The sequence below is a fragment of the Amblyomma maculatum genome, chromosome 9 (genome assembly GCF_055883805.1).
Source record: "Amblyomma maculatum isolate TAMU_Amacu chromosome 9, ASM5588380v1, whole genome shotgun sequence".
In the NCBI taxonomy this organism is placed as follows: domain Eukaryota; kingdom Metazoa; phylum Arthropoda; class Arachnida; order Ixodida; family Ixodidae; genus Amblyomma; species Amblyomma maculatum.
This window is the reverse complement of record NC_139352.1, coordinates 59,149,376-59,168,417: the sequence shown is the minus strand read 5'-3', so window position 1 is coordinate 59,168,417 and position 19,042 is coordinate 59,149,376. Positions and strand designations below refer to the sequence as shown.

The window sequence follows — 19,042 nt, the reverse complement described above, 5'->3', positions numbered from 1 at the left end:
TCGGCGTAACCACAAACGGAGTGGGAAAATCGTCCGCTTGTTCAATGCTCGTTACTTTCGGATTTAGTTCGGCCTCACTGCCAAGGCCCATCCACTGCTGGCCTGATTCATAGCAGTCTCCGGAAGTACAGGCATCGCTTGTTATCGATTTCTTTGTGCTGCAAACACGTGCTTCGATGGCATGGGAGAATTAAGCATTGGATAATCCCAAAAGGGAAACGTGTGTGCTGGCATAGGTGCTGGACGTGCAGCAGATTTCGCGAGGTTTTGAATGAAAGTTTATTGTTAAAGTTAAAGTACAGTATATATGTCTTTCTACCAAACTTTCAGAATATTCGATTACACAAGTTCAAGATAAAAGCATAGTAAAATTGGTGAACTGCATGGTGGTTGCAGCAGATCTATTTTCGTGAGAAACTGTTTAATCTACAGAACTAAAAACCAACATCTCGAAAAGTCAACTCATATTCTTTAATTTAATATGTGCAGCAGCTTGCTATTAAGCACATACAGAAGCCAGTGTGAGTATTATGGCACTTTGTTAGAAGAAAAAAAAAAAAACATCAATCTCCACTTGTACTTACAACAAAACTACAGCCACAATGTAAGCAAACAGAAAAATATCCCACAATTTTTTTTTTTTTTTTGCTTTTCAGGACATACTGTTAACCACTGCCCATGCATTTAAACAACGTGTGCTACAGCACACAAGGAGTGACTATACAAAACAAACAGCATCTTTTATGCCACTTTCTAAATATTCTCTGCATCAAGCGCAGACTGTCGAAATGTGGTGCTCTCAATTAACTTTAGCGCCGATTTGTTCGTTTTGCAAGATGTCCTGCAAACACATCCGTGGTAAGGCATAAGGAATAATTGATATCAAAAAAAAAAAAAAAAAAAAAGCTGAATACTATTTATAAGCCTAGATGCTCCAGGAAAGAATAAAAAATTCAGTCCCTGTACTTAAAATTCACTTGAATTATGTACAAGCCCTTCACTGAGAATATATGTAAAAAAAAAAGGGGGGGGGGGGGCCGGGGGGGACGACTTGTTATACAATTTCACCAGTAAAATTCCAATATTCTGTTGCCTGCAGAAAGCTTTACAAACAAGCACAACATAAACACCAGAATAAACTCTCAGCCTCCTCTGCCAAGTAATTTAATATCTGAAGAGAACAAGTCATTTAAAAGGTTCTTTTCACCACTGAGTTATAAAAAGAGTAAAATTTACAAAGTGGCTGCCACAAGAGACTGTAAAGTCATACAGCTTATTGCTATCCATAAAAGCAACAGTGTTAGTATTGAACTCAACTTCTGTTCTACTTAGCAAGCTTATAACAAACTACTGAAACACTATATAATCAAACAGCAACTTTTATAGATTTGTTTCTGAAAAGCTGTCTAACACAAATCACTGAAAATGTTCACAAATTTGCCTCCATATTAGGCTCTAGATACAAGGTGGTATTATATTCCTTAAATTCCCTAAGGTGTGTAAACACTTCTCACTCTGCAGACACCCACTGCAGTGGCAACACTGGCACATTAATGGGCAAATCTGTAAACCAGTAACAACACTCAGATTACACCAAATATAAGAAAAGTGAATCCTCATTTGCTCCCTGCTGGTCTCAGTGGAAAATCAGTAATGAGAACTTGTAATGCACAATGAATTTGCCAACTTTATACTTCTTGCCAAAAGCCTTTTTCCATCGGATGCCTTCTGGACAAGCCATGTTATATTATCTTGTTAGTATAAGTAAAATAAATTTTTGTAGGATAGCACTTTTTTGAAAGGAGAAGCAGCTAAAATGCTAGGAACCAGCTTCCTAAGGCAGCCTGCCTCTAAAAAAACATGTCAATGTGAGGCCCATCTAGCGAAATTAATAATTTGCAGACTAACCAGCAACTTCTGTCACAGCTAATATGCAAATGGCACCAGGACATTATGGATCTGTGACTTCTGTATTGTGTTTCTCAAAGTGCCACTTTAAGCTGTACTTAAGCCTGAATGTTATTGAGACGGTACCACACTGGAATGGCTTTACACTTTAGTGTGTTTGCACATGCTTGAGAAGATATATGTTTCGCGTGAAGGCCATGGGGCACAGATGGCAGTGGAATGGCCTTTCGCCTGTATGAATACGAAGGTGGGACACCAGGTGTCCCATACGTCGAAAGCTGCTGCTACAGTAATTACACTTGAACGGCCGGTCCACCGTGTGGGTTAGGGTGTGAGCCTGAAGGGTCTTCTTTAGCTTGAAACTGCGATCACAGGAGTTGCATTTGAACGGACGGACCCCTGTGTGGGTTTGGATGTGAGCCAAAAGGACCCTCTTTCGTGAAAAACTGTGGCCACAGGAGTCGCACTTGAATGGACGCTCCCCTGTGTGGATGCGTAAGTGCGCCTCCAAATGGCTTCTATGAGTGAATTTCTTGGTACAGTGGCTACACTTGTGCTGAACTTGATGTTTTTCTATCTTGTCACTCTTAACTGCTGCACAGGGACTTGCGGGGCATCGTTTACTACTCCAATTCCATCCAGGTGGGCCAGGGTTGTGATTTACAGCAACCAAGCCTGCATCATGAAAGCCAGAGGATTCTCAACAAATCGCAGGAGCCCACTTGTCACAACTCACTTGTATGGCTACGAGGTTGCGCTGGGTTCAAAAGGGCAGCATCAAAGGGAACTGCTTCGAAACTAGATTTTTTCAATTTAAGAGGATGCACTTTTGTAGTGCTCATTTCTACATTCCACTGTTTCCTCAACATGAGTTTGCACCTATTAACCCAATTACATGCATTCAAATGTATGCAGTTGCAGCCAATGTTACCGCTTGCAAATAAATACTTGTTACCATCACATGAAGAGCCCAAAGAAGCAACAGTTCTTTTGACCCATGTGCTCATACCATCAGTAGCTTCACAACAGAAACGAGAAGTCTGAGGTGGAACTCCAAAACGATCTAATCACAAAACCAGTCTCACTGAGCCTTAAGCTCAGCTTTTATTGGTCAGCTCTGATCAGCAAACACTTTGGCTAATAGGAACAAGGCTAATGAATTGATTCTAGAATGATTTTGTGATTAGATCGTTCTGGTTCTGGCCCTGGATTCTTTTTCGAGAACTGCAGAAAACCAGCACATTACCACTAGATGCATATTTCTTGTTTAGTAATGCACATGTGTTGCTTATCTTACACACTAGATGTAAGCCTCCAATCACTCTGCAAGAGCTACAGAAAGGCTAATAATCTCACAAGGCAACTCAGAGCTTCCCACAAACATAGCCCAAATGCTCATTCTGAAATGTGGGCTATAAACAAAATCATTAGCATAGCATTCATTCCTATGCATAATTAGTTTGTTGTAGCTTAACTACATGGTTGTCTTGAGCACCAACCAAGTTGACTGTACTTGCAGCGTAAGCAACTCAGAGCTTGGCAAATTTCTTTCAAAATGGTTAAAAGAAGTTCTCAAGCATAAATATGTCCAGAACTAGTACGACCATAATGGCCTGAAATTAACACAAGCTGACAGATATGCACAACAGCTTTCAAAGTTGTGATAAAAACTAGCTGCAAAGTTAACATACCTCACACAACAGAATATGGCCTGCTGCTAGTAGGAATATAATACTGCACATAATCACATATCCAGGGTGTCAACTACATGCATACAGTAGCAGATCAGTAGGATTATACAACATGAACATCAGTCATTTATAACCAAGGGTTTTACAGAATTTTGTGAGGTAAGGGAGAGCCACATAAAAATAAACATGCACGCTCGGCAATGACGAAACTGGTTTAAAGCATTGATGCCTGAAGTCTATACAGAAAATGAAAAACATACTTAAGAGGGCAAAAATCAACCTCCTTGATATCTACATACAATCAGTACTAACACACATGCTTACAAGAACTGGCCCCATGCTCCTCATGGTGTTTGTAACAAGAGACCGGACGGGTCTCAAGATGTCAACATTTAAAATTATTGTTTTTGTTCAGTGGTAAAAGTGTTTTCTTGAAACACCATGCCATTTAAGTTGAACAGAGATTAGCCAGGCCTCATGGCGTGTTTTAAACAAAAAAAATGTGACGAAACACAAATTGTGAACTTTATACAAAGGGAGCCAACAGCCAATGACAAGTAAAGCATAGAAAACTCTTTTTGGTGCAGAAAATATTATAAAGTCACAAGCCCACAAAAAATGAGCAACACAAGGCATACGCAGAAACTGAGGTAAAACCTATAAACAATGGGTATAACAGCACAAGAAAGAACAGCAATAATGCATAGATGACATAGGCACATTATGACATATGATCACACTTTTTTTTTTTTTCACTGGAGCCTTCTATTTTAGTGAAAAGCTTGAACTATGGGAGGAAAGAAATGCAACTGTGTTTGGTTCAAATAAGAAGGGCCATCACATGCAGAGCATTTCACAACAGCTGTCATTCACATCAAAACAAGCCTTCGAGTCCAAGAAATGACAGCCTCATCTTGAAAGATTCTTCTCTTCGTCACATGTACTCTTCACCTTGTCTAGTCGATATTAGTTCCGGTGACTGCAGAATTAAAAAAAAAAAGAAACATTCCAAGTTCAAGGACAATGCTCTAATGCCACAAGCAACACTGCTTGCATGCTTTGCATCTCAGTCACAACTTGGTGACCCCATGTGGATTCAGAGGGCAGGCACATTGAATGAGGGTCCTTTGAGCATGGTAGTGATGACTAAAATCAGAAATAAATTTAGAAGCTCAGAATTTTTTTTTGCTAGAAAGTTTAGTTTACATTAACACTAAGGCTTGTTCTAACAACTTTTCATTATTAAAGACTGGTTTGTAAATGCAATATCAGGTAGTGGAGGCAACTGGCCTTTAGAGGAAGGACTGGGAGAGTATATGTGGCATACGTTATGACAAACAGTTCTTTCTTCAAAGCAGAGTGCTACGCCTAATGTCACCCCCTTGCCAGCTTTGTCTTCTAGTGCAAATCACCAGCATATGCAGGGTGCTTAACCTATACAGATATAAACAACAAACAAAAAGCCAGACCTATAATATGCGTATATGCAGGTATTTCAACACAGTGAACTTGTGCTGAAGGAGAAGTCCCAGTAAAGGCCTATTTACATTTGCGAGTAGCAAAGGTTGCATGGTAGCCAGTTTGGCTGGAAGGCACCAGTCGCATGCTGCTGGATTTTCTAGTATTGTGACTGCAGACAGCAAACGGCTAGTCAGCAGTGACACAGAAGAAAATGAAAACTTATTTCACATCTGGCTTCTCGCTGCCGATGACAGTCAAGATCGACAACTCTCGTTTCAAATGAGATCCACATGGCAAAGAAATCTACAAATCGTCCTTGTAAGTGTGAACGTTGGTACAGTTCAGCTGTTTCCTGGTTGCAAGCAACAACCAGCAGCATGTCCTTTGTGACTTGCCAATGTAAAAGGACTTTAGCAGCTGTAAAGCATGAAATGGCAGCACATTCTCAAGATCTTCTGCCCCTGCAGCTCAAGCCCATATGTATAACATTCGTATCTGCTTGCACTTGAAAGCCAGAAATTTTGATTGTGGCATTCGACAATGGCACTGTTTACCCCACAGAAAGTACCCAATCTGCTTACAATTGCAAAAAAAAAAAAAAAACAAAAAAATGTGAAACCTTAAATTCACTTGTGGCGAAACTGCTCCCTACGAGTGAAGTGCCAAGATTTTGTCAGAAAGAAACAACAGAAAGAGCCTGAAAATATAGGTGTGCTCTAATACGTGCTAACTGCATGAGGTGATGGTTCGTGGCGACATGATGCATGGTGTGACGAGGGCTGCCAAAGCACTGCCGCGCTTTGTGCTGCTCAGGTTCTGTGTTTGTCGAAAATTGTGCACGTCACCCACAAGCAGCTCAGGAGGCAGCCGATCACAGAAGGCTTTGGGGGTACACAACTTCCATCCTGGCCTTTTTGTGAGCGAAGTTTGTTTGGTTCATTTTCCTAGTCCAATTCAAGCGAAGAGCCTGTATATGCTCACTTCATCCGAGGTGCGCATATCAGCGCATTGAGATGGTTCACTGAAAGCATGGTAGGGTGAAATTAGAGGGTCTCTTAGATGTCTCTTAAGAGGAGAATGGCAAAAGCCTACCCTTCATATCCTATAATTTGCCTCCCATCGTTAGCCTCTTGTTGGCATTAATTGCAGTGCTACATATAATTATAATTGGTTTACAGGAAAGGAAAGGCGCAGTATCTATCACACTTTCTCCGGCAAGTGTGAGTTTGGACGGTACACCATCACTCCTGTCGCGTGGTGCTCCTTGGCACGTGTTCAAGTGTGGCATTGCAGATGGCAGGGACCCATCCTGCCTCGGCCAATCAGAACGCCGCAAAAGCGAGACACACTTTGTCCACGACAGCATGAGCTATAAAAGGCTTTTGCATTAATAAAGGACAAGAAAGGCTGTTATGACTAGATATTGTTAATTATCAAAAGGAGCAGAAGAAAGTCACTTCTTGCAAGTCTTTGCACCACAGAGTGTAGTTTGGCATAACTACGCTGTGTCTCTTCGGAATGCGATGTACTACCAGAAGAATCTTCATCAGTGCTTTTATGGCACTTCATGCTGTTTAGTCTTAAGAACAGGACACTAGTATAACTATACTTCCTTTGACCTAGCAACGAGGCGGCGTCAACAGAAGACCATTAAAAATGCGCTGCTGTGCCACTGCGTCCTGTCTGTCACTTTGTGCGTCTACATCAGGTATTGGCATCATCGTCGCGCAACGTGTCGCCAATATGGCCACGTGCGGTTACGCTTAATAACAACCAGACATCATGCACACTCAAAAAGTGAAATGCATAGCATCAGGGTTGTGGTAATAAAAGAAACCACAGTAACAACAAATGTAAACTTATAAAACTACATCCGAGCAATAACCCACAGCAGAACACAGGTCAGCGATGAATGCATGCAGGTGGCAACAGTGCAAGAAAGGAATTCTGCCTTTTGCACTCTAAGACAATGTAGTGGTTGCTGGCATAGTGATTAAATAAAAACAGCATGAGATAATAAAGCTATGCCACCATCTACCAATTAACACTGCCCATACACGTGGTAGAGCTCCATATGACAATTTCCTGCATATGCTACAGCATCAAAATATGTAGCATGTTGAAAGATGACAAAACAGATGAATAGGCTTTTGCAAGGAGCAAGTCCGGGTCTGAGTGCCTGCTGCATTCAAATATATATATATATATATATATATATATATATATATATATATATATGAGAGAATTTCGAGAACAGCAGAAAAGGGACAACTTGGTTCCAATTTAAAAAAAACAAAAAAAACAAATCATCTTTGATTTTTCTTAAAACCGTGTTGAAGAACCCTCAATACCTCTGAATCACTAGGGACTAAATCGGACACTGAGAAGGTTTTGGATATTGCGCAAGATAAAATGTAACAAAATTCAGCAAAGAATGAATCGAATTTCTGACATCTACTCCATAATGTGACATCTACGCCTAAGCAATTCTATAGAATAAAACCATGTGCTCAGCTGTATATTTATTTTTATATTTTTATTCTACATAATGCAACATTTTTTAGTGTCCGATATCTACGAAGAACTGAGTAATGTCTTTAGGTGCTTTAAATGAAAATCGAATATGTTTATGTTTTTAAATTCAAATAAAAAAATGTACATTTTTTTTATTTTTGAATTTTTGCCAATTTTTAAGTAATATAGAGAATGAACAGACCACTCCAGAGCTACAATTTGCAGCAATAAAGAACAAAGTCTGCATAATACAGAGAAAAAGTTTCAACGCCAACAACTTATTCAGTGATGCCAGAATATAGGGCAAAATATTGATAATTTTCAATACAAGCTCTAAGTTCTATAATAAATTTTATAATTTTAAACAATATAATGCAATACCTTTTTAGTCCGCAGTAATTCGGATGTACTGATGGTCCTTCAACGCGGTTTTAAGAAAAATCGAAGAATATATATGTTTTTAATTGGAATCAGTTTTCCTTTTTTTGCTGTTTTCAAAATTTGGCCGAATTTGTTGCATTGTGAAGGAAATACCTTACGACCATGTCACGCCACGCTTTCCGGTCTCTCACTATCTTCCTAACATCACATAACTTTATCTGCAGTGCCTCGAGGATGCCATCTAACCATCGCGTTCGCTGCCTACCCCTTCTTCGGTGACCCTCAACCTTTCCCAACATCAAATCTTTCTCCAGCGACTCCTCTCTTCTCATCAGATGACCAAAGTAGCTGAGCTTTAACACTCATATATATGCGTAAGCAGCTTGCACCACTAATCACAAAAAGCACAGTTAAATGTATAGGTAAAGTTGAATAACTAACTGTGATAGCATGTGGACAATTATGTGTCAGACAACAGAGTGTGCCGTCCAAGTCTCTTCGTCAATATAGCAGGGAAGGTAGCACAAACAACAAGAGACAAAATCTGTGACTCCATCTCCCCTTTTCCAAGGCTATTGGGTGACCACTACATCCCTTGCCTTCTCCCTCTGTGCGCACCCACGGATAAGCTGGACACTGTGTGAACATTATATCTCAAAAACATCACATAGCCATCAATAATAAGCAAAGCTTGCCTTTGCCCTCCTATTTTTTAGGTTTTTCGCATCGTTAGGAGACGAATAATGCTTAAGCTATCTCTTGCTTAGTCTGCTGCAGAATAAAATGTTTCAGTAAGACATAGGAAGATGGCTACAGGAACATACAAAGCAGATTGAAATGTGGGAGAAGCAAGCTTTGATTTCAGTGAAGGGATATTAGCCAGAGCTTATTGCATCCTCTGCCATTCATGTTCGGGCCATTGCGAATTTTAAAATGCTGAACACCTCCGATTTGATTTGAAAGTTTTTAGAGAGGATCACCACTGTGCAACATTTAAGATGAAAGTTTCCAGTCAAAAACTATGCCGCTTCTTTGCCCTTATACACAATGCCACACAATATTATTCACAGTGCACAGTATTCATGAACCCCCTTAATCTGGTTTGCACTTTGCAGAGAGACAAGGTCCTGATGCACCTAACCTTGTGCACCAACACGACATTCAGCTCACTGGATGGCAGTTTCAAAGGACATCAGCACGTAAGAAATGGGCCTTTGTAGATTGGCAACGCTGTTTCACAAAAGCCTTCCTCAGATCTCGTGTTTCAATTGTCTCTCAGCGTTCGTTCCAGCACCTGTAGAAAGCAGCATTGCAAGAGGAAAACCTAAAAGCAGCATGGTTTGGCACCATATGGCACCATGCCTTTCATAGCAAAGTCGTTTCTGGAGGGTAAAGCAGAATCCTAATTCGGGTCGATTAGGTATACAGGCCAGTGGGTTCATATAAATTAGAACATATAGTGAGCCATGCGTTTCCTGTTACAACGCAGCACTCAAGCTGCTGGAGCCTAAATTGTGTTTAACATCGCAAAAATCCAGACGAGGAACACGGCATAACGGAAGCTCCGGAAGTTACGCCCGCCTGAGATTCTTTACCGTGAATTTTCACCGAACACTTCACGGGCGCCTTATTTTTCGCCTTCATCGCAAAGTGGCCGCTGCGGCAAGGATTTTATCCCTCGTCCCTGGGGTTTAGCAGCTGAGCGCCTAAGAAACCGCGGCAGGGTGTAATGCCAATACACAAAAATTAACTTCTTCACTGCGTTCCCAGCGTTTACGCGCCCGTAACACAAACGACTTGCACATCACTCGAGCAGAAGCACTAAGTTAGTTTGCAGTTGCGGCCTGACAAACGGGTAAACTGGGAACGGTAAGAAAAATGCCTTGACAGAGCACGTTGAACACTCGCGCGCAAAAACCGAGATCGCTGCCTACTGCTACGTTGACGCGCACACAGGCCCCCGCAGTAGGCCCTGTTGGGCAATCACACAAATTGTTTCATGCAAACCTTTGAGTTAAATAAACAATAAAAGCGAAGATGCCGAGCCGGTTAAGCACCACTATGAAAATTTGCAAAAGCGTGCAAATGTAATACGTGCAAACCATGCGCAAGCGCGCAAAGCCAAAACAAAGCTTTTCATTTTCATGGATGGATGGATGGATGATGGATGATAGTGGCTCTGCCCTTTGTATCGAACGGCAGCTTGCGCCGCCTAACCAAAAAATTAAAATAAATTTTAATTTATTTTAATTTTATCTCTTCTCTATTTTTAGCTTCTCTGCCCCCCTCCCTTTTTTTATTCTCTTTATTTTCTTGACTTTTTCCACCAATCATCTCACCTCTCTGTTGTTGCTTTTAATGATTGATGCATACCGCGATGGGCCTTGCTGGCCGCAATGTAGCGGATGCAGCATGCAGCTCAGTCCAGCGGCTCAGTGCAGCCAACGAATCTCGCTTCTAAAGTCGGATTTCACCACCGAGCAAAGTCACAACAAAGTTAATGTGAAGTTATTATACATATTAGCTAGTGCAAAGCTCTCGAAAACTGCCTAATGAATGTAAGCCGAATTTTTGCTCTAAAAGCGAAAACGAAACTGGTGGCTGTTATGTTGTGAAAGGGTGGATGTGTGGTGGAAGCAGTGGGAGGAGTCCACAGGCTCAGCGTTGCCATCTGGTGAAATTCGCCACCAGATTTCGGAAATCTGGTGAATTGTTGGAGCTCCTGGTGTCCAAGTCCGCGAACTACTACACCAGACAAAATCTGGTGATATCTGGGGAAAAGCACTCAGCGGCGTTGCTGAGTGCTTTAGCTGAGACGTTTAGCACTAGGATGCGCAAGCGGCCGCTAAATCTCAAGAAAAGAAAACCTGGACAGTATTGAAGTGACTAAAGTGCAATACAGGTGAATTGTTATGCATCTTTGGAGTTATGGATCTTTATGCCGGCTTTGACCACAAACTTCCAGAGGACTCTGCAACATTATGGGTCGAAGTTTTCTAAGACGAAAATGCCATGAGTGAAAAGCCCTACAAGGAACTGGCATTGTATGCACTGGCCTGTCTCCCATGCCCAGTGTCAAATGCAGCAGTGGAGCGGGTCTTCAGTCGTCGCATGTGTGAATACCATGTACTGAAACAAGAGTCGCTGAAAACTCTGGATGCCATTGTACGGATTCGCTCAACATTGGCATTCAGCCAGATGTGCCAAGGTCATAATGTACTGCGTGAAATTCGATATCACCGATGATATGATAGGCGGGTTCTGCTCACATATATATAATGCCCAAAGTGACGATTAGGGGCTCCATGACATGCTTTTAGATTAATAAAATGAGTGATGACAGCTATTTCTTGGTAATTTTAAGCATTTTATGGCAATTTTGGATTCTGGGGAAATCTGGGGAAATTTCATCGAGGTTCTGGTGTCGCGGCCACTTTCCAATCTGGCAACGCTGCACAGGCTGCACAAGCGTGCAGGCGGCAGGCGTATTTGTGTGTGTGACAACCAGCGATCCGGCGGCGCGTTGAACATGTGTCGACCATGTTGATGTTTGTGCTCCAGCGATTCCTGTGCGAATGGAAGTGAGCTTGCGAAGATCATATCGCCTTATCGGTGTAACCAGCAGTTTACCGTAACATGCACACCTTGCGCCTAGTGGAACTGGCAGAGGTGGTAAGCGCGTACACTTCCGAGGTCTTTCCAAAAGGAACCGTGAAGTACAGCGAACATTTTAGGCTTTACTTTTGTGGTAAACAAGAGTCTGATGTCATTAGAAAAAAAAAAAAAAAAAAAAACAGCGCCTGTCATTAACGCTGTCGAGCCGTCGCATTTAATGTCTTTTACGCATGAGCGCCCTTTCTCGTAACTGCACCCACGTGCCGTGACAACACTCTAGTTGTTCACCCGATCAATCTGAGAAATGATATCCTCTCTGCCGCCGAAAGTTCGATTTTGGTAGGCGCGCTACATTCCCGCGATCAAGCCGCGAAAGCAAACAGCCTATGAGTGTGCATATTAGCTTTGCTCACCTTTTTGAGTAGAATCACCTTTTGCCTTGTAGCAGCATATATAACTGATGGGCTTCTCACCAATCTGCTTGTGATATAACTGTGCACTGTCAATGACTTGAAAATTTTTATATTTTCCAGCATCATAAAGCCAGAGGGGTAAACTAGATAGTTGGCAGTATCTATGTCTTATGCCTAGGAGCACAGCAACATCTGTTGTCATATCAACTCTCAGTCACAATGTGTATATGTTCCACACTGGTACATTGCACCTTTTCCTCGTAGCGGATAAGCACCAATCTCATGAGGCCATAGTAGTAACACAAGTCAAATAGGTCACTCCTTCGTGAAGGCAGCATCGCTTCCAAAAGGTGGAGAAAATTACTGAACGCGTCTTCGCTGCTGTCAAATGGAGCCAGCGAGCAGTCTCGCAGCATGGCCGCCGCAACCAAGTGGGGGCAGATGTTACATTACATGCAAGTCATGTATCAAGGATAACGAATGGCTCATTGCACCCTGAAACTCAGTAACTAATGTTTAGTAAGATACCTAACAACAAATGTGTCCAATTTTAATGGTGCACATGACACGTCCATTTTAGATTATTTTGAAACAGCTCTTGACCGATTGCCTACAATAGATGACATTGAACAGCTTTGGAATCACTTCAGATCTGCCATGCACGATTGCTTATCATGTTTTGTACCATAAAGGACAAAGCGTTTAGAAAAAAGCAGACCATGGGTAACGTGAATCATTATCCATCTCAAACGGCGGCTGCGCCGTGCGCATAAGAATTAACAAGCCAAAAATTTCTACAGTGGTTGCAAACTTAAGTTCCCTAGTGCGAACAGAGCTTAAAAGAGCTCGCACATCTTTTGTGACTTACACTCTAACTGAATACATGGCAACTTCGGTGCAGAAGTTTTGGCGATATATGAGAGATTCTAAAAGTGTACACTTGAACGGAAATACATGCAGCGAGCCTCAGCAGGTTGCAGTAGCATTTAATCAGTTTTTCACATCTGTTATCATGCTAAAAATACAAATTTGTTAGAGTTAACTGGTCATGTGAATGGTACAAGCAGCCTCAGTATTGCAAAAGAAGGCATAATGGCAGTTTCTCAAATTAATCAATCAATCAATCAAAGTGATCTTTATTTGTAGGAAACGAAATACATAAAGAATATTTGGACCGATAGCCGAGGGGCTAGTAGACGGTCCAGTACAGAATAAACTTGGTCAGGCAGCCGTAATGAGCGCATACAAACACACACACACACACATACAAAAAAAAAACGACTAAAACAGACAAGCAAAAAGAATCAACAGGCACGGAGAAAAATACTTTTCAGCAAGCAATTCATAGGCAATTAATACAAAACGCAAGCGCACACACACAAAAAAAAAAAAAAAAAAAAAAAAATGGGGGGGGGGGGGGGGGGGGGAGGGCGGGGTCAAGAAGATGTCAAGAAATCATCTATCAATTTTGATTTGCCACTGTGCGAAGGAGAAGTACCATATGACTGGCTTTTAGCAAAGGTGGTACCAGTTTTTAAACCAGGTAATAAGTTCCTTGTGGACAACTGTCGTTCCATTTCAGTCACTTTTGCAACATATAAAAATTCTGGAGCATTTGATTGCAAAGCACCTAGTAGAATACATAGAAAACAATAACCTATTTCACAGTAAACAGCACTGATTTAGGAAGGGCTTGTTAACAGTAACTGAGCTGTTCGAAGCACTACATAGCTTTGCAACAACAATTAACTCCGGCAAGAAATAGATTTGATTGCAATAGACCTAGCTGTCAAAGGCTTTCGACAGGGTGTGCCATGTGAAACTGACTAATAAAATGTGTGGCCTCGGTATTGATTCTTGCATAATAATGAGTTCAAGCCTGCTTGCATAACCAGCATAAATTTTTTATAATATCTGGAAGCCATTCATTTACATTGCCTGCGTAATCTGGTGTGCTGCAAGGGTCGGTTTTGGGACCTGTATTATTTTTATTTCATATCAACAACGTTGCAACTAGGGTTCAACCATTGGTTGATGTGAGACTCTGTGTCTTGCTCTGTGTAAAATGTTAATATCCAAATAATTTTGAATGAGCCTTTAAGAGTTACCAGTGACTGGTGTACTACATGGAACATGAAAATTGACTTTGAAAAAAACTACCTCTGTGACAGTTACAAATAGAAATCCCTACTAGTGTACTTACATATCCCATTAATCAGAAAGAAATCAAACGTCTTAAGCAGTTAAATACTTCAGTGTCATAATTATCAATAATTTGAAGTGGGATAAACATATTGAGAACATTTGTGAATTAGCTCAATGTAAGCTTGGTTTCCTAAAAAGGAGACTGCGGAATGCCACTCCCAGTGTCAAACTTGCGGCATATAAAACTGTATTAAGGCCAGCCCTAGAATATGCAGGTATCGTTTGGGGCCCTCACAATCAAACCTACTTTAGCAAATTAGAGAGGGTTCAGAGGTTAGCAGCCTGGTTCATTTTTCGAGCTACAACAGAAAAGAATTGGTGACTGAGCTCCTTGAGAAGGCCTGTCTACCACCCTTTTTTCTGAAAAGAAAAAAAAGCACGGCCTAAATTTCTTTACGAGTTTTATAATAAAGCACAAAGTTAGATCTATATCTATGCATCCAGTATGAGTACCTGCACATACAAATCACTTTCACACTATAAAGCCTTATACTTCAAGGGTTGACACATTTATATTTTCATTTCTTATTCGAACCATTATTGACTGGAACAGATTCCATTCCAGTGTGTTTACAAGGTGCCAGTCAGCCTAAATAAATGTGGTTTTTCCCATTCTGTAACAGCTTGCAAGGCTTAACAGAATTGGAAATAAATAAAAAATAATAATAAATAAAAGGACCTAGCAGCCTATAATGCTAAGGAAGGCATAGGGACTTGGGTCCCATAGGTGGCATTAGTTGTTTTTCTTCCACTTTCTAACAACTCATCTCCATGATTACATTATTTTTTCACATTGATCAAGGCTGCATGCAAGAAAAACAAACCTCTGTGCACTATTTGGTATTGGTAGCGGTTGACTCCTTTGTATGTGGCTCTGAGCGCCTGGACACTACTGCCATCAGCCACTTGGGTCACAATAAATGCGTGACCACTTTATGAAGGATTAGAGCTTATTAAATGCTCACTCCTCTCGCTAGGCTGGGTATTACGGTGCCATAATTGACACGATAGACATCTCCATCACAGAGGGCAAGTGACGATGTATTCATAGGTGGGTTTAATATCCAGAAGCGACTAGATTCATTGTAATGGAAGACACCAGATTAATTTAGAATGCCTGGGAATCTTTCATACTTTGACATCATACAGCACGCGGCCAAGACATTTAGCTTTATGCTGTCATTTGGTCTTTTGGACTCGACTCTGAAGAGTATATTCTTGCTGAAATTTCAGGACGTGGACCTATGAGAAGTTCATTGGTGTCGCCTAGAATGCCTCTTTTATTTCTTTCTCCTTGCAGGCTGTAGCCCTTATAAATGGTAGTATTATATTCCTTTGTCCTTTTGCTAGATTTTAAGGCCCTGCTATTCACCCTGCAATCTTGTTGCTGCAACAGGTGGCCTTGCATAATTTTTTGTAATGAAATGCTTGCTACTGGACCGGGTTAGTTGATCATAACTGAGAAAGAGTAGTACAAAAACAATTGAGTAAAGAAAGTAGGGCCAATGTCATTTTAATTCCCTTTTCTGACCTGTTGTTGTACACTACCTGGATTTGCCTCCTTTGTGAAAAAATAAGACGAGTTCTCATGTTTTTGGCTGTGCCAGGAAACCAAAACAGTGAAACGAAGGTCATTCCTTCTTTCCTTTTAAAAAACACTTGAGCTTATTTTGCTGGTTTAAACAAAATTTGTGGCGTGTCTTTTTGGACCTATTGTTGCTCTGTCCCAAACTCACAGTTCTTTTTTTTTCCCCGAGTTTATTTTCAGCTTGGCTAGTTCTGCTGTTCGTGTCACTGTGGCCCCATGTGCTAAGTACACTCAGGCAGGACAGCAGTAAAAGAGAAATAAGCTGAAGAAAACTATTGCCTACCTCTTGGCATTGTATGCCTGGAGAATTTGGGTGCACTTAAAATATTCTGAAATTGCATGCTTAGTCATGTATGTACTTTCTTGGTGTAGCCGTGCTACAGGGCTTTGTGAAAAAGTGCATATGGTGCAATTTATGGCTGTGAATGTTGCCTGTGCAGTACATTTGAACTATCATCTCAGGTATTTTGCCGTGCTAATGCATGCTTAGAACTTGAAGACATGTGCTTAATTCTTAAACATATGCACAGACTCTGGACACACAGTATAGATGATTGTGCAGCAGAGTGATTGTGCCATTGACGTACACAATTTCAGATGGTCTCAGTAACCACGACACAACACACTACAGTGAAACATTTACTTTGTACAACCGTCTTCAGTCTGTGTTGTACTGTTTTTAATACTGAAACACTTGCCTCACTTACAATGTTTCTTATCTACTCTTTTCCAGGTCTCTACGGGAACTTATACAAGTGCCATGAATGAGCAATCTAAATGCTTTTTGCTATGATGGGGAATTTTTATTTATTGAAATGATGTCATTGCTTGACTAGGGCCCTCAGTTTTGTAATTGTGTAGATCTTGGGGTGTGCCGAAAAGTTGACTTCAAATTTTAGGGTAGAGATTCATCAGTCAGCTTTAAACTGACCGGAGCACTCTTCTGGTTAACCTCCTTGCCTTTATTCTTTATTGAAAAGTCACACCTGCATTCTGCATGCCATGTATATTCATTTTATCTATGCCCGAGTTAGCACTTCATGTATCTAAAGCCTTGAACTTGCCGTGCTTTTGAAATGTGAGATATTCAAGCTCTTAATGGGCACTGTTGTGTTAAAATTTGTATCATTATTTCATCCTATATCAAAAGCTCAAGTACGCATTATCTACCCCAAAACTGAAGATTTTGTCTGTTTCACTTGCTTGTTTTTCATCTTTTTTCATTCCTTAAAGGTTCTTGAGTGCAACCCCAGTCCAAATGTTAATGCTTCTGTTGAGCTGACTATATAGTATAGTGGTTCGCTACTTGATGCAGTGTTATTGGTTTCTTTTCATGTATGCTTTTAATTTCCAACTTTAATCACACATTAGATGTCTGTAGTTTCAGGCCTGAGCTAATGTGTGAACTGTTAAATCTGGAGCTTGCTTTCATATTTCTTTTTGCTGTCCGCTGCAGTGAGAAGCCCACCAATGGTTGTTTCACTTTCCTACTTTTTGACAAACAGCTTCAGCACTAACCGAGTCAAATGCTTTCTCACCGTGCCTGAGAATGAAATGTGCGCTCTGACATTTTAACATATGTGGAGCAGGTTCGTGCACCTTGTTTATTGCTCTCAGACTGCAATAGGTGCACTAATAAGCTCCTGGCTTCCAGTGTTTATGATCTCTATCATAGCCATAGTGTGTATAGGAGGCTATGTCACTATTTTCTAAAGGATATGGTAGTTATTAGTGCCACCTTGCTGCGTCATCTAATGTAAAGCCCAACTACAGTGGCTGAAGTCCTTGGCCAGGGACCTTTTGGCTGGCGTGAGGATGAAGTTGCTGCTTTATGGCCTGCTAATATGCGACTCAATGACCCCTTTGATAAATGCTACTCGTGTTTATTTTATTCTTCGATGTTTGCCTGCTCTAATTTCTTGTCTTCTAAAAAGTGAACTGGCTAATCATATATGCTCGTATTCTTTCCTCATGTCATGTCATTCATTTTGTAAGCAAAAATAAATGAAACTGCTGCAAATTTTTTTTTTGTGCAGTGATTATAAAGAAGTGAGTTAGCTGTGCAAAGAGGAGGAACAAAAGAAATGTTTCAAGCTACTTGACCCCAAATTTTTTCTAAACATAATTTCTTTTCCACATCTTGTCAGCACCTGAGCGGCGTGCCATGTGTGACCAACAGACACAGTGCCTGCCCATCTTCATCAGTGGCTGCAAAATTTTGTGCAACACGTGCAGCTTCTCGACGGCCCAGTTGGGTACCATGGAGCAGCACCAGCTCACGCACACGGGGGAGCGGCCCTTTGTGTGCGAATACTGCCCGCGCACCTTTGTGCGCTGCTATGACCTCAAGACACACCGGCGCATTCACACCGACGAGCGGCCATACTCGTGTCCCATCTGTCCATCAACCTTCCACCAGAAGTCGAACCTATTGCGGCATGTGGTGGCGCACACGGATGAGAGACCATACAAGTGCAAGCGTTGTGGACGGTCGTACCGCAGCACCTCTGCACTTGCCTACCATGTGAAGCGGTGCACGGCTCCTCCAAAGGACCCTTCAGTGTGATAATGCTGTTCATATCTCATGCTCACATGTGCACGACTAGAGGTGTTGCTAGATTCCACACCTTGTTTGTGTGCCACCCACAGCATTTTTTATGGAACATGGAAGAGTCATTGAAGCATATGAATGCGTACTATGCCTGACCTCTGCAGGCAAATATTTTGTACATTTGAATAAAGCACGAATGCTTAGCACAACAGCATGCATATCTTTATTTGTGTATGAATCTGTAGCGAGCCAGAAAAAATCACGTCCAGACAAAGACGGAGGTTCGGTGCTGGCCGTTCTATTGTGCAAGCGAAAGGAGAGTGTGTCTTCGGAATCCGGTGGGACCCGCGCTCCGGGCAGCCGGCAGGACGTCTCGAATGTCCGACGAGCGAGAGCGGCGCGGAGCAGAAAGGGGTGGAACACGAGCAGCAGCGAGCTGCCGGTAAACAGGCGCCGTACTCTAGCCTCTTTCTCCACGCCTTCAGCCGGCCAAGGCGCTTCTTTCGCGCGTCCCCCACAAATCCAAGGCATTGCTTGCACAGTCTTACATTGTGTGTGAACAAACTAAGTATGCTTTGGTTAAGTTTATAGGGTTTAACATCCAAAAGTTACATCGGGCTATGAAGGACGTCGTAGTGGATCGAGGGCTTTCTTGTGGTTCCTTATGTGCAATAAGTAACAGTGTGCCAATTATTTAGCCACACAGCCAAACTGT

General features: G+C 41.6%; 1 protein-coding gene across 4 annotated transcripts; it reads left to right on the top strand.

The window, feature by feature from the left end:
- Nucleotides 1–10,394: 10,394 nt before the first annotated feature.
- Nucleotides 10,395–18,535, top strand: LOC146179136 (uncharacterized). Of its 4 annotated transcripts, none has more exons than XM_084578827.1 (2): nt 10,395–10,513; nt 17,924–18,535. In XM_084578827.1, exon 2 carries the CDS (start codon nt 17,941–17,943, stop codon nt 18,340–18,342), a length of 402 nt encoding a protein of 133 aa, XP_084434953.1. In that variant the 5' UTR covers nt 10,395–10,513; nt 17,924–17,940; the 3' UTR covers nt 18,343–18,535. The 4 variants fall into 4 exon arrangements, with proteins under 4 accessions (XP_084434953.1, XP_084434952.1, XP_084434951.1 ...); XM_084578826.1 differs by lacking the exon at nt 10,395–10,513 and adding an exon at nt 11,416–11,627; XM_084578825.1 differs by lacking the exon at nt 10,395–10,513 and adding an exon at nt 11,416–11,627 and having other exon boundaries at nt 16,510–18,535.
- The last annotated feature ends 507 nt before the right edge of the window (nt 18,536–19,042 follow it).

Bases quoted from the DNA above. Each gene is read 5' to 3' on its own strand.
- LOC146179136 (XM_084578827.1), top strand. From the start codon at position 17,941: ATGTGTGACCAACAGACACAGTGCCTGCCCATCTTCATCAGTGGCTGC.